We start from the raw sequence: 24,748 nt of genomic DNA, 5'->3' as shown, positions 1-24,748 counted from the left end.
TGATCTTAGCAAGGAGCCTACCAGAGATGTAAGAATGAGACATTTCAAATGAACCAGAAAATTGGGCAGCGAGATGATTACAATCCTCCCAAAAGAGAAGTCTAAGGTAACCCCAAATATACTTATGTTGGGGTTTTTTTTCTGTGTGTAAACTGAGAGAGCTAACATTGCCATGTGAACACTGGACATTATCTATAGTGTTGTGAAATACACACACTGAGCCTGAAATCCTGACCTTACTCCTATTAATGGTCAGTTTCTTTTTTTATTTTAACACAAAGAAGCCTCTAACTCAGAGCCTGTGGAAAATTCTCAGGTGTGTTAGTTACACAGCTGCTTCTTTTTGTTATATCAAGGGGTTATTTCTCTGTCTGCGGTGGTTGCATAATGTATTTGTTGTTGTGAAATTGTTAGCTATTAATGCTTCCTTTCCATAGGAGAATTTAGCACTTATTTAGAACAGTTGGTCCAGAGAAGTAATTTCTGGATACAGACTAATTTCACTCAGTAAGTGCTCTGTTAAGAGAAAATATTCTTCCCTGGAAGGCTGACACATAGGGCCTAATTTTTAAATTCTTCTTTAATTTTTAATCAGGGATGCTGTTACACAAGCAAAATTATCTCAGAGCTGTGTACCTGTAACTGATGTAATTGCTGTAATTATACTGAGTTTCCCTAATATTATATGGAATTTACACAGCACAAGGCATTAGCTTTGAATATTTCTCCTGAAATATTTGAAGAGTTTCTTAATGAACATCACCAAGGCAATATTCTTTCTTGTTTTAAAAAAGGGACAAATTGTGTTTGGTTATTTTCTTTTTCATTTGTTTGTCGTCAGTGCTATTACTTTTTGCATAGATGGTAATGATATTAAGTTTCTCTACTTGATGAGCATATACATGTCTAATTCTCCAAGATGGGTTATATGTTCATTTGCAAATATTTCTGTACCATCTATCTTTGTTGAGAAGCTGTCTTTGATTAATAATAATGAATTTCAATACAAGCTACAGAGAGGAGTGTTTATATTTAATAGGCAAGAGCATTAATTTAAAGTTAGGGAAGGACAAGTAATCAAATTGAATAACAGATTCTACATGCAAGGTGCCATACTACCTCTACACCCTTTATGTACATTCTGTTTAGTTTATATTGGTAGCATTTCCAACCCCTTGAATAATCCAGGGTTGGTAGGACAAAAATCATGGCTTAAAGCCACCATACCCCATGTTCCCTATCACATGCAAGTTTGGTGACTCAAACTCCTACCTTGCGTTGTCCATAAGAAGGTATATAGTAGTCCATTTTCTTAAAAGAACAGTATTCTACATCCATGTTCATATCCATGTGTCAAATTTTGTTCCCCTTGGAATTTGCAATGGTATTGCCACTGGCTTCAGTGATGCTGTGATTTGTCTATTTGATGTGTAAACTCAGCTGATCACCACTATCCCAGGTCAGGAAAGCACTTAAATGGGTTGAACTTACTCCAAGTTTGTATAAAGATGTTTCCATGAATCTGGAGGTAAGGCCTTTCATTTTCCAAACTCATACACGTGCACAGGTATGGAGCTTCAGTGGAATAATCACGACCTTCAGATAAGCAAGTGTTTAGTGACTGCAGGATCAGGACACAAAGCACTGACCTTTTGATCAGAGTGAAAGCACCTTCAGAGTATCTTACAAAAACAGTTTGATTGAATATCTACTCTGTCCTCTGTTATATTTTAATTATTTTAGATAGACATTGTAAGTAAATAAATATAAGTTTTTCCTGCAAACTACACTATGAACCTAGTGAAATGTGTGTGCTCTATATTGCAGTAGCACTATTGCATTCACTTTCAGAGGAAAATACATGATGAACCTTTCTGAATGACATGGTGGTGTTTGTGCATGATATGTCACAGGCACAGTGACTGGTGAGAACTTAGCACAACTTTCTCAGTGGCATGTTTCCCCAAAGGTGGGTCAGTTGGTTTCCTGGAAGAAGTAAAGCAGGATTTGTTCATGTATAAATTGCCTTTGACTGGAACCACCATACTTGAAACTGTTTAATCAGGTATGAATTCAGCTGAGGCCCCTTTTCTTTGTGCCCTTCTGCACAAACTGTTGCGTTTGTTGGCCGACTTCGTTAGCTGTGCTTTGGTGAGTCTTGAAGGGAGCAGGGAGATCAGGAAAGAGGACTGGAAGACTTATCATATACTTGCTTCCTCAACCTACTCTATAGAAATAGGGATAGCTAACTTTAATAGTCAAGAGTACTCCTACCAAAACTGAAGATTTTGCAAGGTTTGTTTTTTTTTTTTTATCACAAAGGATCAGTTATTTGGCAATAGCATTTCTGTACCATTTGGTTCTTGTACAATCTCAGAATTTGTTGTGCTAAGGGTATAGCAGTCTTCATTTCTAAAAATGAACTTGCATTATGAGAAAACTCAAGCACTTTTGTTGATTTATCACAAAATCAGAGTATCAAATTCTCTATTTGAAAATATCTACACGTCACAAAAAGACATTGTACTAGATCTGGCTGGGAACTTTCTTCGTAGTAGCCCTTATGGTGCTGTGTTTTAGATCTGTGGCTAAAACAGTGTTGATAACACACCAACATTTTGGCTATTGCTGAACAGTGTTTGCACAGCATGAAGGCTTTCTCTCTTTTTCTCAACTCTTCTTCCCCCCCAGGGAATAGGCTAGGCATGGGCAAGTATTTGGGAGTAGGCACAGCTGGGACAGTTGACCCAAATTGACCAAAGGGATATTCCATGCCATATAAAGTCATGCTCAACAATAAAAAATGGAGGTTTGGTCTTTCCAAAGTAGCTGTTGCTTGGAGACTGCCTGGGTGTCAGTCTGCTGGTGGGAGGTGGTGAGTGACTGCTTCTCCATCACTTCCAGGTTTTTTTCCTCCCTTTCCTTCACTTAATAAACTGTCTTTTTCTTAATCATGTTTTTCTCCTTGCTTTTTCTCTTCTAATTTTTCCCCATCCTGCTGTGAGGGGAGTGAGCAAGCAGCTGGTGGGTGTTTAGTTGCTGGCCAGGGTCAACCCACCGCAGACATATAGAAAGCTTTAGAGAAATAAATATGAAGTTCAGTAGGACTTTTTCCTCCTAAAAACACTATTAATTAATTCATTTCCAGATTTTAAGACTCAAAAATTACTGCTTGTCATTAACACAAACCCAATACATAGCTTCACATAGCAGCCCTTCCACAACTTAATAAATCTTATGACAGCTAATGACTACTAGACAGTGCAACATGTCAAAAAAGAGACTTATAAAGCACCATAAGCCAAGAACAAACCACAGTGTGGGATCTGCAGTGGGATTTAGAAGTCACTTTCAGCAACAGCATGCTACCACACACACAGACAGACACCCCCACACACACTGGGCAAAACAGAGGCACAACACAATTTTTCTGTTTTCTTCTCTATAGGTGTCTGAAAACACTCTTCTCAACACAAAACTGGAAGAGCAGAAAAGGCAATGAGGAGGAAAAAAGGACAGGTAACGAGGTAGCAGCAGCCTACACATAGAGGAGGGAGTGTCTTACCCTGGCTGGCCAATGGGGATAACCTTTCATCTTGGCAAAGATCAAGTCTCCGGGTTTGAAATCTCGGCTCATGTTTTCACAGCGATGTGATGCCTGTTGCTACAAGACGAATAAGGTCGGGGGAGGGATCTGCACCTCCTTTTCCCGCCACCGATGTGCTTCCAGCCGCTCAAGATCACACTGTCAGAGATAAAAATACCAGGGGATAGGAAGAGGATGCCAACAGAGCACTCCACCAAGAGTGCCCCCCCACCCCATGTTATTACCCTCCCCGCCCACTTTCTGGCTAGAAGAGGGATACTGAAACCAAGTTGCCAAATACATCTACACCTACACACACGCCCAGACACCACCCAACCTCATTCTGACCCACAGAGACACCTCTCCGTCCACGCACAGCACCCCCCCCAACCTCGTTCACACATGTGACTTCCCCCTCTGCTCATGCTCACTCACTCCCTTTCCCCACGCAATTAACACCACACACATGCATATGATACGTGCTTTGTATAACATACATACATAAATACGACCTATATGTATACACACCTCTCCACTAAAGCTTCCCCGAGGCCAACTGTGCTCTCGCCGTACCATCTGCTCCCACCCCACACGTATGCGCACGCGCCAGAATGGGAAGAAGGACGGAAGAAGAAAATTTTGCTTGCCCTTCCCCCATAGTTTCAATCGTTGCAGCCTAGTCTCTAACACATTCACGTCCCATCCCACAGTTCACTTCAGTTTGCGGTAGAAAATACCACTATGCTCCCTCTCTCCCTCTAGAAAGCTTGTTTATACTAACCGGAGCGAAAAGAAAAACAAACAAACAAAAATAGGAAAAAAAAAAAAAAGAGAAAGAAGAAATAAGCAAGCCCTGCTGAAAGGAGCTTAATTCCTTCCTGTGTGGGCGTGTAGAAGGCTAAAGGGGAAAAGAAAGAAGTGATATTGTCTTCCTGCGTTAGAGAAGGGAAAGAGACCCTAATTTGTGTTCTCCCCCTACAGAGCAGATGAAATAGTTCATTCCTTCTTTCGCGGCTGCTGCTTAGGGAGAGGGGGAGGGGGGGAAGGGGGGGATGTGGTATGTTATCGTTGGGAATAGGGGAAAGAGAAGCACTTCTGTAGAGGAGGCAGTGGCGGCTGTGTTCAGGCAAGGCAGAGGGAAGAGACGGTCAGCATGTACTAAGGTACTGCAGTGTTTGTCTAGTAACTTCACCATTCCAGACAGTGGTTGTGACGGTACTAGCAAGTTTGACCTGTTTGCGCAGGCAGTTACCTGGGAGGGAGCTGCCCCCGGACAGAAGCCCGCGTCAGCTCCTGGCGACAGCTGTGTAGAAACAGAGAGAAAAGTCTGCTGATCCTGGACTGGCGGGGGTGGGGGAAAGGTTTGTTCTGGCTGAGGCGGCTTCATCTTAGCTTCAGGAGTCTGCATCATTTCTTCCCTTAGGTATGCAAAGCTGTGTTCCCTGTTTGCCACCCCCGAAGGGCAATGGCTATTGCTAGTGATAGTTCAGGCTGGCAATTCACCTCTACTTTGCAAGTACACTTTTGGGGCACTGAGGAAAAAAAAAGTAACGGATGGTTCTGGGGCCATTTGTTAGAGACGTCCTCCTCAAAGCAGGGTATAATAAGAACACCAACATGAAACTGCATCACAAGCTTTCCAAAAAATGAAAAGCAAGAGAGAGTCAAGGACCAACTGTAGTTAAGCAATTACTTTACATACAAACATTTTATTTTGGTGATGGCTCACATGCAGTATAGAATACCATTTTTTCAGACTTGTGTGTGACTAATTCTGCTAGTATTACATTCATTAGCTGTAGTCTGGTAATTACAGTTTCATGACTTAGGTCTTCAACCCTTTTCATCAACTTTTTATTTGTGTGTGCTTCAGGATGTACTTATGATATTTTTATACCTTAGAACTTCAAGTGCGTGGCTAGAAAGTTACTCAAAAGGTTGCACATAGTTTGTCTGGAAATGTGGAATGCCTGTTTGTTCCACTATCTCTCAAAAGTAAGATGTACTTGCTGAGGAATCATAGAGCATGACATTGTTACAGATCATCTGTAAGTCAATCTGAAATACTGTTCTTTATAATCGGTGAGAGAGAAAACTGAAATCTATGTACTTTAAATATGTGAAGATAGATTTGAGATGTGATATTCAATCCTGACTCTGGAATTTCTTAAATCCTGTTGGTGCTTAGCTCCTGTTGACTTGCGGAAACACAACTTCACAACCTATAAGGTTATAAAGTAGGTACGTTTATTCAGCGCTGAGACGCACGGGGGATCGCTCCACCACAAACGTGCACCCCTCTCGTGGCACCTTGTCTTGGCTTTATGCTACAAAGCATCACATATTCATAATACGCCTATACATATGCATGACCTATTTCCCCTTCGTATTATAATGGGCCTGACAGTCTTTTTCATATGTTTCGCCCCAGTCTCCTCCTAGTTGTGTCTGCGCAGTGTGTCCCGGTGGTCATGGGCTGGGGTCGCAGAGATGAAGTAGCTCCTCTTCCTCACTGTTGAACTTTTTACCTCCGTTCCTTGCGCAGTCTCTGCAGCCTCCTGGACTCAGGCCGGACCATAGGGTTGGTTTTGTGAGAAACTATGGACTAAGGTATTGTTTATTAAGATTTATGTTAAGCTCAAGGTAAAGTTAGACGACAGAAACCACTCATGCAAACAACCACTGGACGCCGCCTGTGTGAGATAAGATAACTGTAATCGCTCACACAAACTGAACCAGATACTGCTCATGCAAGATAAACACCAGATTTCCAGGAAAGCGACAAGAAACAGGACAAGACAGCCCATATAAGGATATATGAGTGAAAGATCAACTATGAGACAAAGAGGGAAGACTTCTTACTTCAGCCTCAACAAATACCAGGAGGCAGGAAACGACCCCCCTAACAACAACTGAAGCATGCGCGGAGTACCTCCACTACCTCATGAGCAGGGAAGTAAAGATGTATAAAAAGGGGACTGTTTGAACTACTCAGCACGGCAGTTGGCGGAGCGCAGACTCCCCTGCCGTCCAGCGCTGTCTTTGCTCATATTCTACTTGCTATAATTAATAAAGAGTGAATTATAGTCCATTGTGGTCTCAATTTATAACAATTCCTGGTGCCGTGACTCGGATAAGGAACGGTGGGCTTCTGTCCTCCGGGGAGGCGCCCCGCGGCAATCCGCGGCCCCGCGACTGACAGCCTACCTCAACCTTACCGACGAACCTAAATTCTAGAATAGTGAGCAAAGGAGAAAACCGGTAAAATCCCATAAAAATTCTGTGCACGGGAGTCCGGACGAAGACGCAGGACGCGTAAGTATATTGCGAATTTGCTCGCAGGTTTGCCGTTCGGGCGGGACTGGGTTTCCTGGAATATAACGAATGAGAGGTTCGATATACTGAACCAAGCGAGTGTGGACTCTTAAGTACTGCGTTTCCCATCTCCCGCGAGGGATTGGGCCAGGAACAAGGGGAGTGAGTGAGTGTATGTTTGTGGATATTCCAGAAGATGGGGGCGAAGGGCAGCAAGCCTTCGACTCCCATGGGAAGGGTACACACTGTACCTAAGAATACCCCTTTGGCATATGTCTTAGACAATTGGAGGTATTTCCCTGGAACCCTAGGGAAAGATAAGCAGAAAATGATAGAATACTGTACTAAGATATGGGGAGGGAAGAAGATTTCTAAAAATACCTTTTGGCCAGTCTATGGGTCAGAAGAAGATTGGGTAAGACAGCAATTAAACCTCTGGGTCAATAATAAAAAACCCCTTAACCCGGAGGAGAGTCAGTATGCGGAAGTATGGATAAAAAGACCGGGAGCTAAACTTTACCCACTGAATGGAGTAAAAACTAAACAAAAGAAAAAGCAGGAAGAGTTAGACGAAACCCTTCTAACCCCCCCTCCTTACATTCCTCCTCCTGCTCCCGTAGCCCCTCCCGAGGTCCCCAGAGCTCCCACTCCCCCACCGGAGTCGGAACAAGGGTCTTCCCCTCCTCCTAGACGCATGACTAGAAGTCAAAAAGGGGCAGCTCAGATGTATCCTCTAAGGGAAATGCCCATGGGGGGACCTCAGCCTATGATTGGATATATTTCTGTACCCCTAAACTCGGCTGACCTACGAGATTTTAAAAGAACCGAGATGGGAAACTTGATTGAGGACCCACTTGGAGTGGCAGAAAGATTAGATCAATTTTTGGGACCAAACCTTTATACTTGGGATGAGATGCAATCTATCCTTGGTCAATTATTTACTACCGAGGAAAGAGATATGATTAGACGAGCAGGAATGAGACTGTGGGATGTTCAGCATGCCCAGGGACCCCAAGCAGATATCAAATGGCCACTCCAAAGACCTAACTGGGATAATCAGGATCCGGTGCATAGAACTCATATGCAAGATCTGAGAACTATAGTAATTCAGGGGATTAGAGAAGCAGTACCCCGTGGCCAGAATATCAATAAAGCATTTAATGAAATGCAAAAGAAAGATGAGAGCCCTACTGAGTGGCTGGAACGACTGAGGAAAGTCCTTCAACTGTACTCTGGGGTAAATCCAGACGACCCTTTAGGGCAAGCGCTCCTAAAAACTCAGTTTGTAGCAAAATCATGGGAAGATATCAGAAAAAAGATTGAAAAACTAGAAGACTGGCAAAATAGAGGGTTGGATGAATTATTGAGGGAAGCTCAGAAAGTCTACGTAAGGCGGGAAGAAGAGAGCAGCAAGCGACAAGTAAAAATGATGGTAGCAGCTGTCAGAGAGGATCGCAACGGGCGGACTGGTGAACACAGATCTGCTGGAATAAAACAAGGGAACGCAGTAGTAAAGAAGGAACAGAGATGTTGTTTTTACTGTGGAAAGAAGGGACACATAAAGAAGAATTGCAGAGAAAGGATCAGAGATGAGGAAATATTGAAAGCAGAATAGGAGAGTCAGGGGCTCTATATTTTAGGGGACCGGAGTCAACATGAGCCCTTGATAAAGTTAAAAATAGGTCCCCATAAACAAGAGTTCACCTTTTTAGTAGACACAGGGGCTGAGAAATCGACTATTAGGCAAATACCTGAGGGATGTAAAGCTTCCCCTGAAAAAGTACAAGTAATAGGGGCAAAAGGAGAACCCTTTAAAGTAAGCAAAATCAAAAATGTGATATTCGAAACTGAAAATAAATTTGGAATGGGTGAACTCTTGCTCGTCCCTGAAGCAGAATTTAATCTGTTGGGACGGGATTTAATTGTTGAACTACAATTAGAAATCAAAGTAGAAAATCAAGAGCTAACGGTGTCTGCTTATCCCTTGACCATGGATGATCAAAACCAAATCAACCCCGATGTCTGGTACTCTCCGGATACAATAAGTAAATTAAAAATCCCACCGATTAAAATTCAAATTTCCGAACCCCACATACCTGTAAGGGTAAAGCAATATCCTATATCCTTAGAAGGACGGAGGGGATTAAAACCAGAAATTGATCGATTGTTAACACAAGGAATCTTAGAACCTTGTATGTCACCCTTTAACACTCCTATTTTGCCTGTAAGGAAGCCAAATGGAAAATATCGGCTTGTACATGACTTAAGGGAAATAAACAAAAGAACTATCACCCGGTTCCCTGTAGTAGCAAATCCATACACACTGTTAAGCAAGCTAGGACCCCATAACTCCTGGTATAGTGTGGCTGATTTAAAAGATGCTTTTTGGGCCTGTCCATTGGCAGAAGAATGCCGTGATTATTTTGCCTTTGAATGGGAAGACATAGAGACAGGCCGAAGACAGCAATTGAGATGGACCGTGCTCCCCCAAGGGTTCACTGAGTCCCCTAATCTGTTTGGACAGGCCCTGGAAGAACTCTTAAAAGAATACCAGGTACAAACGGGAAACGTGCTGTTACAGTATGTAGATGATCTGCTCATAGCAGGGAACAATAAGGAGGATGTAAGAAAAGAAAGCATTCGACTCCTAAACTTTCTTGCACAAAAGGGACTACGGGTATCACAAGAAAAGTTACAATTTGTGGAGGAAAAAGTGAAATATTTGGGACATTATTTGTTTAATGGCAAAAAAATATTGGACCCAGAGCGCATTAAAGGAATTCTAGAATTACCTATGCCTGTCACTAAGAGGCAAATTCGGCAGGCATTAGGGCTATTTGGGTATTGTAGACAATGGATAGAGAACTACAGCTTTAAAGTTAAATTTTTATACGAACAATTGTCTAAAGACAAAATACTCAAGTGGACCCCTCGGGATCAAGAGCAGTTTGCTAATCTCAAAAGGGAGCTAAGTCAAGCACCGGTTTTAAGCCTCCCAGATTTAAAGCGGCCATTCCACTTATTCGTTAACATACATGAAGGAACGGCATTCGGAGTATTAACTCAGGAATGGGCCGGACAAAAGAAGCCGGTGGCATACTTATCGAAGCTGTTGGATCCTGTGAGCAGGGGTTGGCCAAGTTGTTTACAAATCATTGTCGCTGCTGCCTTATTACTTGAGGAAACGAATCGCATTACCTTTAATGGAGAAGTTGTCTTATATGCACCTCATAACATCAGGGGAGTGTTACAACAAAAAGCGGAAAAATGGCTTACAGATAACCGACTATTGAAGTATGAAGGAATACTCATAGAATCCCCTAAATTTTCTTTAAAAACTATTGGAGCAGTTAACCCCGCTGAATTTTTGTACCCAGGAGAAGGTAATGAACTATTACACAATTGTTTTCAAACAATTGAACAACAGACACGCATTAGGCCAGACTTAGAAGAAGAAGAACTACAATGTGGGGAAGTATTATTTATAGATGGGTCATCACGAATAGTGGAAGGTAAACGATTGTCCGGATATGCCATCGTTAAGTTGGAAAAGATAAAGTAATGATAAAAACTTTGCTTGATTATTTTGTCGCATTACCTTTTGGTATAAAGTGTGTATTGTTGTTTATATTCGCAATAATTATTTCTCTCTTCGTATATTATATATGGAAGCATACAAAATGTACTAAAGGAAATTGTTAAACTCATGCAACCACACAATATTGAATATAGAAAATATGTTGATATAAACACTCTAGATATACGAATTAAGTATAATAATTTGAACCGCAATTGTTATCCGTTTGCTTGTTCCAAGTGTATGGTATGCCAGGATAAATGGTGGACTCACTGTGAATGTGGATACCCTTCAATAGGGGTTTGCACGCAGTGTTGGAAAATCCAAAGAACTCTCACTGAGTGAAAATCAAAGCAATCAGAATCTAAACAAGAAATTATTTAAGAATCCCATGAGTGGTGGGAAATTTTTACCAAAGGAATAAACCCCCAATATTATTGTTACTATTCCAATGAACCAATCCCCTTTGTAACTGAAATCTTGGCTATAAAGTGTAAGAAGGGAAGTACCAACTGTGCCTTGCCTCATCCCATTAGTTAAAGCTGTAAAGTGGGGAGCCTATATAAACAGGCAGAAAGCCCAAAACAGCTGTTCTCCTGAAGAATTCCCTAGCTGCCGAGAAGATGGTACACCCCGTGGCTCGAAGCAACCGAGTCGACGGGCGAGGCAGAGGAGGAACAAACTGTGGAGAAAAGAATCAGAACAATGGGACACAAAAGCAACAATGGCCAAACTTCCCCAGGGATGATAAAAATATACTTAAATTGGCAAAATTGACAGACACCTTTTTTTCTGGTATACCGCTAGTTTTGTTACTGATAATAACCCAAGCAAATGGAAACCCCCATGAACCAATGCTCTGGAAACTATATAACTTACAGGAATCTAGACTAATACAAAATCAGACCTCTCCGGGAAATTGGAATTTTACTGTCCAATTAGTCTCAATGATTCCGGTCGATATCCAGAGAGGCTGGGAGGCGACGGAAGCCAATTCCAAAGCCTTCTATGTGTGTCCAGCTTCCAATCCTGGAAAGAGTTATTGCAACTATCCAGGCCATTTTTATTGCGGTTATTGGGGTTGCGAGACAATAGCCTCAGACTGGCCAACAAAAGGAGACAAATATATAAGTATCACTTGGGGACCTCCAGGTTGCATTCCACCACAACATGGATCTGACGGCTCCGGGGTCTGGGGATCTGTAAGGGGGGTGAAATCATCTCCATCAGAATGCGACAGAATAGAAATTGAAGTTAAACAACCAGAAGATGACACATGGTTAATTGGCCGTACCTGGGGAATTAGATATTGGGAACCTGGAGCAGATAGAGGAAGCTTTTTCAAAATAATAAAAGAAAGGATACCCCACGATCCTTTACCAGTAGGACCAAATCCGGTCCTGAATCCACCCACTTTCTCTAAAAAAAAGGTTGTCCCCGTGAACATCGCAACCCCTTCCCCAGACTCCTTCTTGAAAACAGCTAATGGTACCATGACTGAATTCTCCTTATCCAGGGATTTAAAGTTGTTAGAATCCAAAGACCCTTTATGGAATCTAATGCAAGCCTCTTATCGTACCCTTAATGAAAGCAAACCAAATTTAACTGAAGAATGCTGGTTATGTTATAATATTAGACCACCATATTTTGAGGCAATTGGAAAACCAGGAAGGATTCGATGGTCTAACGGTTCAAACCCACGAGAATGTCCATGGGATGGCCGGAGGAATCATACGCAAGGAATTACTATTCAATTAGTAACGGGTCAAGGAAAATGTATAGGTACAGTGCCCGAAAAGTATCAGCCTTTATGCAACCGAACAGTCACTAATACCAATATAGAGAAACACAAAAATCAAAAGGACAAATGGGCTATCCCGACACCAGGAGCTAAATGGGTTTGTTCGGACATCGGAATAACGCCTTGTCTATCTCTAAATGTGTTTGATCAATCTCAGTTTTGCGTGCAGGTAATTATTGTTCCTCGTCTAATCTATCACACCTCGGAAGAAATATTGCATCACTTTGAGGGAGACCGGAATAGACAAAAACGAGAACCAATTACAGCGGTAACCCTAGCTACACTACTGATAGCGGGTGGAGTTGGAGCAGGCACAGGTATAGCCTCTCTAGTACAAGGTCAGGAATTACAAGGTTTGCAAATGGCTGTAGATGAGGATTTAGCGAAAATAGAACAATCTATCCAAAATTTAGCCACTTCAGTAAAGTCTTTATCAGAAGTAGTACTACAAAATAGAAGAAGATTAGACCTATTATTTTTGAAGGAAGGAGGGTTATGTGTAGCTCTCAATGAAGAATGTTGTTCTTTTGCTGACCATACGGGAGTTGTCCAAGACACCATGTCCGAACTTCGGAAAAGGTTAGACCAACGTAGAAAGGATCGTGAAGCGGGCAGGTCATGGTATGAAAACTGGTTTAATGTTTCACCTTGGCTAACCACTTTGTTGTCGGCTTTAGCAGGACCGCTTATTATGTTGATCCTGGGACTTATATTTGGGCCTTGTATATTACGCTATATTTTTCATTTTATTAAAGAACGGTTTGACACAGCTAAATTGCTTATTTTAACCTCGAGAGTAGAATATGAAAGTGTATCTAATAATGAAGATGAAAATTATTGTGAATGTATTATGCCACGCGAAAATCATTATTGTGAGTGCTATAATAAATGTCGAAATTGTGAAAAAGAAATTGTTTACAAGAATGAAGATGAAAGTAGCACCTAATAAACAATAGGATAAAAAGAAAAAGGGGGGATTGTGAGAAACTATGGACTAAGGTATTGTTTATTAAGATTTATGTTAAGCTCAAGGTAAAGTTAGACGACAGAAACCACTCATGCAAACAACCACTGGACGCCGCCTGTGTGAGATAAGATAACTGTAATCGCTCACACAAACTGAACCAGATACTGCTCATGCAAGATAAACACCAGATTTCCAGGAAAGCGACAAGAAACAGGACAAGACAGCCCATATAAGGATATATGAGTGAAAGATCAACTATGAGACAAAGAGGGAAGACTTCTTACTTCAGCCTCAACAAATACCAGGAGGCAGGAAACGACCCCCCTAACAACAACTGAAGCATGCGCGGAGTACCTCCACTACCTCATGAGCAGGGAAGTAAAGATGTATAAAAAGGGGACTGTTTGAACTACTCAGCACGGCAGTTGGCGGAGCGCAGACTCCCCTGCCGTCCAGCGCTGTCTTTGCTCATATTCTACTTGCTATAATTAATAAAGAGTGAATTATAGTCCATTGTGGTCTCAATTTATAACAGTTTTGACCAGTTTTTAGGGCTGTCTTCCTATTCCATCAGGAAGCGTTCCCTCACAGCTTCCATTAATCAAGGTTTCCATATTGTTCTGCTCTCTGGCCCATCGACTATGATCTATTATCCTATTCAATCTTAGTTATCATTTAACTAATAGGCCTCTAGCCCCTAGCCTGATCTCTAAGTCTTCCATCTTTGTCTCTAAACTAAGTTATACCTTCATTTCTTGAGTGCCTAATTTCTATATCCTATTTTAATTTCCTAGCTCCTCATCTCACTGTGATGTTCTCATAATGATATTTAGCTAAAACTAATGGCATGGTCAAGTTTAGGCTTATTTTTGTGGAGGCAGAAAAAAACTCCTATCCCTAGCACAAATATCAAGTTCCTAAAGGAAGTACAAGAGCTTATCAAAAAATGAAATATCAATAACACATTTGACAGGGACAAAAAGCCCCCTGTATTTTCCTCACCTCCTACACACAAATGCCTGACCATTTGGGACCCTATGTTGCTGTGTTTTGGATTTGTGATCAAAACAGTGTTGATAACACACTGATATAGGTATATTAAGAAAGTTAAGCATAACTGTAAAATAGTTAGCTATAGTAAACTTAAATTATACTTTAAACTAAAATTCCTTTAAGCTGTAAAAGCAAGGCATTTCTGAATTGTAAAACAAGGACAAAGGACTGGGGCCTCTGACACCTGGAGATGGAGGAGATCTGCATACCTGGAGATGGAGGACACCTGCACCCCCCCCCCACCCCCCCCCCCCCCACCCCCCCCACCCCCACCCCCCCACCCCCCCCCCCCCCCCCCGCAGACGAGGGACACCTGTGATTTGCAACCCAAAGGATGACTCCCCATTCAAGGATATGCATCACACATCAAACCGAGAACCAAGGAAGATGGCACCGCTCAAGGATGCGCATCATATCACCTTTCGATAAGATGGAGGAAAGCATGACAATGTTGATACATTTATGGCCTACGGAAGAGACTGTTGATACAGAAATTCCAGGACTAATTACACATCATTATGAATACGTATGTTTGTATTGTAAGACCTTGTGAATATGTATGAGCTACCTGCATTTAAGTCGGGGTTTCACTGGCTTAAGGTGTGCATGTTTGGTGGAGAGATCCCCCATGCACCCAGCGCTGAAATAAAGAATGCCTGCTTTCTAACACTCTGACTTCTGAGTTTTAGAGAGTTCTTCTCCGACCAACTTTTACGGTATCAACACCAGTGTTTTGGCTGTTGCTGAACAATGTCTAGGCCTTCTCTGTATCTCATTGCCCTCCCTAGTGATGCACGGAAACAAACTCTACAACTCGAATAGAGTTATAAAGCAGGTATGTTTATTCCAGCCGGGGTGCAAGGGGATTTCTCCACAAAGCTTGCAAACCGTCTCTGGCAAGTAGCCAAATATTTATTACACCAAAGCATACATATTCATTAGGAAAGTCCGGGTTATTACAATTAGTTTGGGGAATAGGTGTGATTATTATAATTATTTCTCAGAACTCATTTGCATAGTCTGAGCATGCGTAGTAAAAATAGGGTGAGGGTCTTTGGTGGTCAAGGGGAGAAGTACGTGGTCTTCCTCACGGTGTCCGCTCTTTCCAGGGCATTCACTGTGAGGTAAAGTCCAGGTGTCTTCTTCCTAAATCGGCGAGATCATCCTCCCTAGATAGCATCTCTGAGTCCTTTTGTTCAAGTTTAAGTTTGCCTAAGTGCCCATTGAGGGCTTTGAGTCTGCTATCAGTGAGTTCTCCTTTTAATTCATACCCCAGGGCTACCTGCTACTTTCTTATCATAGCCAATCCCCAAACTATCTGGGTAAGCTACACTGAATCCACAAAACAGTCTGGGCAAGTGGGATTCTTAGGCAACGTTCAGAAATCATCATATGTTGCTATAAGTAAATAATTTGCAAGGAAAGTGGTCATTTCTCTGTATCAATTCCCCCCTTTTCTTTCACCTATGCAAATTCTTTTGCTATATCATGAATAGCAGTTACAACATTGAACAAACAATTTACTACAATTATCACAGCTTTTCTTATGATCAATGCAAGTAATTGTTTTAACCATTTGAAGTTTGGTAACCATGAAGTAAGCTTGTTCCATATTTCTTCAAAGCCTAAAGAAGTATCATCCCTTTCGTATCTCCTGCAAAATACTTAATTATTGCAATATTATTGACTTGCGCAAAAACAGACTCTACAACTCAGAGAGTTAGAAAGCAGGTATGTTTACTCCGGCGCCGGGGTGCAAGGGGATTTCTCCACAAAGCCTGCACACCAACAGCACATTTTACCAAAAACTTATCGAGTGTGGATATACATATTCATTGGATTACATAACACAAACATACATATGCATGAGTAAGGCTGGGTTAGTTCTAGAGGCTGGTGTCAGCAGTTTATGTTCTCTTTGCACCTGCGCATTGCCTCCTGGGGGGCGTCTTTGGGGGTCTTTGGGAGGAAGGCTCACAGTCTTTCTCACCTTGTTTTTTTCCCCGGAGCATGCGCAGATTCTCTTGGCCAATTTCTTGAATAAAAAGAGTGTTTTTCAGCCGGTTTACTCATTCTATCTTATCTAAGAGAACCAATGGAACTTCTACAGTCCATATATGGCTATCTTTACTCATTACCAAGACCCAACCAGTCAGAGCACACCTGTTCCTCAAGGACAAAAACATGATATTTTGCTGAACACTGCAGTTCTTGGTAGATTTTCACAGTAAACTGCTTTGTTTTGATGGACACAGTAGTCCTTGGTAAAATTCCACAGAACAGTCTGGGCAAGCAGGACTCTCAGCAATATTAGCAATATTCAAAAATACTATAAGTAATACTATAAGTTGCTATAAAAAAGTAAATAAGTTGCTAAGCAGGTTGCTATATGTAAATAAGTCTCAAAACAAGTAATCATTTCTCTGTATCAATTCCCCCCTTTTCTTTTCCCTAAGCAAATTGTTTTGAAGTCAAAAGGGTTTCATTTTATTTTATTACTGTTTGTAAGGTCCATATCTGTTTTGTTATGTTCTTCAATTTACACCAAAAGATAAAATTTACTGTCGTTAATATTGCTGTGATTATTAGCAATATCAATATCGGGTGAGTCAGTATATTTAAGATTTTGGTAGCTGATGGGGAATAGCCTGTAAATACATCCCACCAATAGTGTTCTCCATCTGACTTCACTCATTTCATGATTTGGTGTATTCTCTCTGTATCATGCTGGACGGTAATTAAAGTCTTTTGTCCACTTTTTTGGACCTGTTTCATCAATCTTTTTAAATTTTCATGATGCAAAAGTTTTCTTACTAGGGTCAGATCCATTCCAATAGGAGTGAGCTGCCAATCTTGAATTAGCTTATAATTAGATCATAACAATTGATAAGTTGTGACAGGAACAGTATAATTGAAATCACATCCTGTAAGACTAACAAAATTGCAGCTACAGATGTTTGAATGATTACTTGTGTCTATTATAAGGTCATCTACTTGTACAAAATCACACAGGGTTCTTAAACAAGCACATCCTATACCCATGTAAATTATAATCGTCTCTGGGGTTTCATTGGGGTGAATCTTGAATTGGCATGTCATATATTAGAACGGTTGCTAAATTCATCACTGAAAGATTGTTTCCCATAATGCCTGTATGTCCAAAGTAAGCATCTGTCCAAGGCCATTCCCAAGCACTTGTTAAATTACAGTTCAGCAAAATTATAAACACCCATACCCATATCACCGTTTTTGGATGCGAAGCTTTAGCGGTCCCACAGGTGTCGATTCCCATTTTGGCTTAGGGGCCTTCTTCACCCTGGTGTGGTGTATCCATGATGTCTGTTCCTTAATCTTGATTGCTGTATGGGAACTTAATAACAGCTGAAATGGACCTTCCCATTTTGGTTCCAGAGGTGAATCTGAAAAAGATCTGATATATACACAATCACCAGGTTCAATGTTGTGTACAGGCCCGTCCAGACCTCGGGCTCTGGTCCCCAGGACCAATTTCTCTATTCCTCGCAGCTGATTTTGTAGACTTATAACATAATCTGTTAGTATTTCATCTCCAACCTGGGTTGATGTTCCTGCTTGTATCATATATGGTCTCCCATATACTATTTCAAAAGGACTTAATCCCTCCTTAGTTCTGGGTTTGGTTCTGATTCTTAGAAGGCCTAAGGGCAATGCTTGGGGCCAGGACAATCCAGCTTCCTGGCCTAGTTTTATAATTTGTTGTTTAATTAAAAGATTCATTTTTCTACTTGACTACTGGCTTGTGGATTATACGGGGTATGTAATTGCCAGTCTATTCCTGAAAGTTTACTAACCTGCTGGACAATTTTTGCCACAAAATGTGATCCCCAATCTGAGGATATTGTTGCTGGAACCCCAAACCTTGGTATTATTTCTCGTAACAATACCTTAGTTACTTCTCTGGCTTTATTAGTTCAGCAAGGGAATGCTCCTGGCCACCTGGAAAAGGTATCTGTCAAGACCAAAAGGTACTGAAACCCCCCTTTTCTTGGGAGTTCAGAAAAATCAATTTGTATTTTACCATCTGGAACCAAAGACTGCACTTCTACTTTACCTTCTTTAGCCACTCTTTTGGCCTCATGATCTGCCATAGCGTTGCCAAGTTCATGGGTGGAACTTTCTCTTTTGGTGAGCCTTACAATGCATTATAGCCACCTTTTCAGGTAGTTGCACTTCTTACAGGAGTTTGAGGATTTCTTTGGCATGCTTTATATGTTTTCCCTGTACAGACAGGAGTCCTCTTTCTTTCCACACTGCCCCATGAGCATGGACCACTCCGAAAGCGTATTTAGAGTCCGTCCATATATTAATTTTCATACCCTTGGCCATCTCCAGTTCCCATGTTGGAGCTATTATTTCTGCCTTTTGTGCTGAGGTATTTGGAGGAAGAGCTTTAGATTCTATTACCTGATCTTCGGTGGTTACCGCGTATCCTGCCTTGCGGATACCTTGTCAAACAAAACTGTCCCGTCCATATACCAGGATTCATCAGTGTCCTCTAATGGTTCCTCCTTGAGGTCTGGCCGGCTGGAATAAACTGCTTCAATTGTTTCCAGGTAGTCGTGTGTCACTGGTTCTCCTGTGTTTCCACTGAGAAAAGAAGCTGGGTTGACAATATTAGTAACCTCTATTTCTATATCATCCTGTTCCACTAGGAGGGCTTGGTATTTCAGGTACCTTTGAGGTGAAAGCCAGTGTCCTCCTTTCATGTTTAGTACTGCAGACACTGTGTGGGATACTAGTAGTGATTTTTTTTTGGCCCAATGTGAATTTTCGTGTTTCTTGGATATTTAGAACTACTGCTGCTACTGCCCGCAGGCAATTAGGCCATCCCTTGCTTACTTCATCAAGTTTTTTAGAGAAGTATGCCGCTGCCCTTCTATCTGGTCCCAAATTTTGGGCTAGGACCCCTAGGGCTGTTCCCTGTTTCTCGTGGGAGGATAACCAGAAAGGCTTAGTGATGTCTGGTAAACCCTAAGCAGGGGCATCCACCAGCTTCTTTTTTTTAGCTGACAGAATGCTCTGTCTGCCTCTCCATTCCAAGTGAGGGTTTTCGGATTTGATTTTAATAGTTCATAAAGGGGTTTTACCATGAGTCCATAGTTATATATTCACAGGCGACACCATCCGGTCATTCTTAGGAGAGGAGCTCTTTAGCTGTCTGTGGCTGAGGGGTCTGACAGATGGCCACCTTCCTTCCAGTTCTAGGGTCCGTTGACCAGCTGTGACCTCATATCCCAAGTAGGTTACTTGCTGCTGAGCTACTGGAACTTTCTGTGGAGAGACTCGATAACCATTAAGTCCCAAAAAATTTAATAAACTAATAGTCCATGTTATGCACATTTCTTTAGTCTCTGTTGCTATTAATAAATCATCTACATACTGCAGAATTTCCCTGATTCCATGCGGTCACTCCCATTGCTCCAGATCCTTAGCTAGTTGGTTTCCAAGAAGAGTGGGGCTATTTTTAAACCCCTGGGGTAGCACAGTCCATGTTAATTGTATCTTCCTTCTGGAGTCCGTGTTTTCTCTTTCAAATGCAAACAATAACTGAGTTTTGGAGCTCAAAGGCAAGTAAAAGAAGGTGTCTTTTAGGTCCAGTATGGTAAACTGAGCCAATTCTGGTACTAACCTAATTAATAATGTATATGGGTTTGCTACAACAGGATGCAGTTCTCCTCCTCTCTTATTGCTATATGCTCTCTATACACAACAAGGTCTCCAAATTCCTACTCTCTCGCAGTTTCAGCTTCTGCAACTTCTTTTTAATGCCACATGCTGGTTGCCCTATAAATAATGACACTAACTGTTGTATTCCCACCTCTGATCCTGGATCTAAGGGTGTGTGTCGCCTCACGGTATCCCAGAGCTTCTCCAGGAATTCTGATGGAGTATCTTTAGGTCCCTGCGTATAGGGCCGCACAGTTAATTGCTTTCAGTATAGCCTGTTCCATGCCCCTTACAATCCAATCTCTATATGCATTTAGCAATCTCATATGGGCTCCTTTGTTGGGGCCCCAGCGCGGGTGTTTTATTAGAAACTGAAAATGCGTGGTCACCCCAACAGAGTCGCTTCGATACCCCTTCGCTGCTTTTTTCCAAGTTGCAAGATCAAAGGAAGTGAACAGGACTTTATTCTGGCAGGGCCCCCCCCACCATCCGGCCCTATGGCCTCTCTCCTCACTTCTCCCATCCCGGTCTCCAATACGGGGCTGTGAGGCAGGGAGCCTGGCTCTGGCTCCTCCAAACTTTCACTCTCCTCCTGCTGGCTTCCTACCAGTGGTTTATAGTACTCTGGTAAATCCTTTATTTCAGCCCCTTTCTCTTTCCCTTCCTTCTTATTTTCTTTTTCCAGTGCCAGCACTAGTGGATCTCGTAGGGGTGCCAGGCCACACTCTGTTTGATATTCAGGATGGTCTCGGAGGGTGAAAAACATGTCTGCATAGGAGACTTCATCCCTCCTTAAAACAGCATCACTTGTAGCAGGGTGTTATAATTCAAGGACCCATTAAGGGGCCATTTTCCCCCTCATCCAATTTATATAGGTGTTACCGAAAATCCGGAATAAAGAACTTATCAACACCAATTTGATGCAGATAAGCAGACACTTCTTTATTGACGGCCGGGCGCGCAGGGGAGTATTCTCACCAACAACGCGCACCAAGCACTAAAATCACTCATCTTATATAGAACTTTTCATATACAATTTCCAAGGACACAGTTTCATACACAAACACAATTCCCAAGGACACAGTTTCATACACAAACACAGTTTCCTTGGCAAGTACTTGTAAGCTGTTACGGTTGTTTCCCCAAGTTTCTATTAATCCTAGACTTTGACAACTACTTGTATTCTTCTGGTCCTATCTATATATTATAAATCAACTTACAGATCAGTTTGTATTTGGTTACCTAGGTTCCAAGCGTTTCTACTAAATGATTATGACCAATCTCTTCGGCCTTGGTATGGGACTGTATAGGTGACTCTAAAGCAGCAATCGGTTGCCAACACAAACCACAACAAACAAATTTTACTAAATATTTCTTATGATTTTATATTTCTATTAAATCAAACACAATTTCTTCTACTTATTGGTAAATCGATAACATAGGGGCCACCACTGACTGCAATATGTTATTAGTGTCTTTTTATTCACACTTGCGCCTGGAGGTCCCCCTATCTTCTTCCAGCATTTTAAAATACAGCCTAGGGGACTCTTTTTGACTATTCCCCCACTCTGGCCGCTTCCCATCTCGTCTACTTTACCTTAAAACGCTACCCAAGTAAGCTGACAATATCCCCCTCAGGCAGATGGTACAAGGGTGCACTCTCCCCACAGAGTACGCACCTAAATTCAAGACAACAACTAACACAGAATTACTGCCTCCCACTAGAGGAGATATTTCACCTGTGACACTTCAAACACTGAGCCCGAACAAACAGGCAGCACCAGTGACCCAGCGGGCGGGCACTAGGGCGCTCTGTACTAAGGAATGTTCACTGGTCCTGCACTACCCCCCCACTGGTACAGAGTCTGCCCTGCGCTTCGTTCCTCTGCGGCTCTTCCCTCGCGGGATAACGGAACTGCGGGTCAGAGAACTCCGCACTCCGCAGCTGCAGCTGGGCTGCACCTCACACCCGCAGAACAGTCACACACCCACACAAAGGGGCCCCTTACACTTATTACTCACACAACATAAAATGACAAAGACTACAAACATCAAAACACCAATTACAACAATTGCTAAATCATAAAAGTCATAAATCAAAGCCAAAAGCATAAATGATATACCATGAGCCGTTTGCCATTTATCATTTACCACAAATCCACACCTGATAGATATCGAATAAATTATTATAAATGGTACCAGATTTTACATTTGATGGTAACACGGCAATTCCACACCATTCCTGTACCCCCGTACTAGGAGTACCCAGGTCGACCCAGGATACCAATGTGTTCAGAGTGTCAAAACCACTCTGTCACCCACAGGCCCACTACCACTCTACTTGGGGACTCGCACCCCAACCCCAGGGATGAGCACAAAGGCTCTTTACCTCGCGTAGGACATCTCCTCACGACTTACAGGTCTCCCCCTTCTCCAACATACCTGATCCGCTGATAGATGGTCCTTCTCTGCCCCTGCCAAGATCGGGAGAGCGAGGGATGTTCTCCGAGAAAGAAACCTCGGGGTGCGCCAAGAACGTCCCCCTCTCAGCCGGTCCTGCAGCCGGGACAGAGAGGGTCCCATCTGGGGTTGCAACTGACTTGCGGAAAACAGACTCTACAACTCAGAGAGTTAGAAAGCAGGTATGTTTACTCCGGCGCCGGGGTGCAAGGGGATTTCTCCACAAAGCCTGCACACCAACAGCACATTTTACCAAAAACTTATCGAGTGTGGATATACATATTCATTGGATTACATAACACAAACATACATATGCATGAGTAAGGCTGGGTTAGTTCTAGAGGCTGGTGTCAGCAGTTTATGTTCTCTTTGCACCTGCGCATTGCCTCCTGGGGGGGCGTCTTTGGGGGTCTTTGGGAGGAAGGCTCACAGTCTTTCTCACCTTGTTTTTTTCCCCGGAGCATGCGCAGATTCTCTTGGCCAATTTCTTGAATAAAAAGAGTGTTTTTCAGCCGGTTTACTCATTCTATCTTATCTAAGAGAACCAATGGAACTTCTACAGTCCATATATGGCTATCTTTACTCATTACCAAGACCCAACCAGTCAGAGCACACCTGTTCCTCAAGGACAAAAACATGATATTTTGCTGAACACTGCAGTTCTTGGTAGATTTTCACAGTAAACTGCTTTGTTTTGATGGACACAGTAGTCCTTGGTAAAATTCCACAGAACAGTCTGGGCAAGCAGGACTCTCAGCAATATTCAAAAATACTATATAATACTATAACTTGCTAGAAGTAAGCAAATAAGTTGCTAAGCAGTTTTCTATAAGTAAATAAGTCTTAAAACAAGTAATCATTTCTCTGTATCACAACCTTTAGGTTTTTTTTCTCTGGTCCCACAGGTTTTGCTGCATCCGGCTTCTGGGCAGAACTGTTTGCCTCTTATCAGTTCATTAGCAATGCATGCATGGTGTCTGGCCTACACAATTGTTTTGCTGATTAAGGATACCAATTAAACTCGGACACCAGAGTGAAAAGATTAGGCGTATTTTACTGGTTATAAACAAATAATGTAACAGCGTAATACAGAAAACATGCGGTAAGTAAAAAGCAGAATAGTGCACTTAAAGCAACAAATGAGAAAATACAGGGTAATGCATCAAATCATTACTACACGAGAGAGAGAGAATAGTGATTAAGAGAAATACATCACCACTTGCATATATAATCACCATCATCCAGATCCGCAGACGCTGGGGAGCCCCGGTTACAGCGAGGATTTGGAGAGCCTGTCCCGGCAAGTGGGAAATCCTACGCGGTGCGTCCACCCATAGGTGAGGCATCCAAAGTCGCTGTGAGCGGGCCCAGCCTTATATACCAGAGATCGACAAGCCAGAATAGCTGGCACCTTTGTTTTGAGCGGAAAGTTTCTGATTTCATTCTCCTGTTGGATTCCACCCAAAGCTTGGCCAGGGCTCAGGGGGGGAACCAAGGGAGTTTCTAACAAGGCCAAATACTTGGGTTCTCAGCCTTGAAGAAGGCTGCGAAAGGAAAGTGGGATACATTCTCTCCTCTCTACTGATTATATTTTGTCTTTCACTAGCGAGTTTATGCGGGAGACATGGACATGCGAACAACCAGATCAATTAAGCAATGCCAATTTTATTATGGTGGACAAGCCTTTTATAATGCAGGTGAAAATCACAAGATACAATCACATGGTACAATTCTTCCTGATTGGACAGTTAGCTTTGCACATGCTCCTTAAGCTCTCTTCTGATTGGATGAGAACTGCCACATCGACATTGTACAAACTTCTTCCTCTGCCCAAACCCACACCCTGAAGTTGTTCAACTTCCTGGGTTCTTCCTCATTCTTTCAGGGTCATTTTGTCACATCCTTGCCGATGCTGAGGCTTTACCAGCCTTGCTCATATGCAGGATTGCTCACATGCCCATTTCCCCACAGGAAATCCATCCGAATCCCCACAGATACCTCTTTTTGTTTTTGAGCAATCCAAACTCCTTGCAAGCTTTTCTGCAACGATTGTCTAATACAAGAAATTAAGCACGGCAAAATAATAGCAAGCACAATAATCGCAATAATTACAATGATTACTCCTTTTAACAATTCCTTGCTCATAATAAGTTGACCTTGCCAAAAGGTTGTGGCGTTGGTGCCTGCCTGGGTAATTTGAGCAATGGCATTGGCCTGTGAAAATTTAATTTTTGCCCAACTATTGTCTGACACAAACCCAATGAATTCTTGTGGGTCAGAGTA

At 42.2% G+C, this 24,748-nt stretch overlaps 1 protein-coding gene across 2 annotated transcripts in view; it reads right to left on the bottom strand.

Annotated features, from left to right (window-relative positions):
• The window catches only part of LOC141917667 (lens epithelium-derived growth factor-like), a 117,606-nt gene extending 113,199 nt beyond the window's left edge, over positions 1 to 4,407 (bottom strand). For both annotated transcript variants that reach the window (XM_074811047.1, XM_074811046.1), the window contains exons 1-2: positions 4,115 to 4,407; positions 3,566 to 3,745 (exon numbers count right to left, since the gene is read on the bottom strand). In XM_074811047.1, coding sequence (XP_074667148.1) covers positions 3,566 to 3,637 — 72 coding nt within the window. In that variant the 5' untranslated portion in view covers positions 3,638 to 3,745; positions 4,115 to 4,407. The remainder of the gene's footprint in view (positions 1 to 3,565; positions 3,746 to 4,114) is intronic.
• Positions 4,408 to 24,748: the final 20,341 nt, after the last annotated feature.

This window comes from Strix aluco, chromosome W, assembly GCF_031877795.1.
Source record: "Strix aluco isolate bStrAlu1 chromosome W, bStrAlu1.hap1, whole genome shotgun sequence".
Classification (NCBI taxonomy): Eukaryota; Metazoa; Chordata; class Aves; order Strigiformes; family Strigidae; genus Strix; species Strix aluco.
The sequence above is the reverse complement of the archived record's forward strand: the minus strand, read 5'-3'. Positions and strand labels throughout refer to the sequence as shown.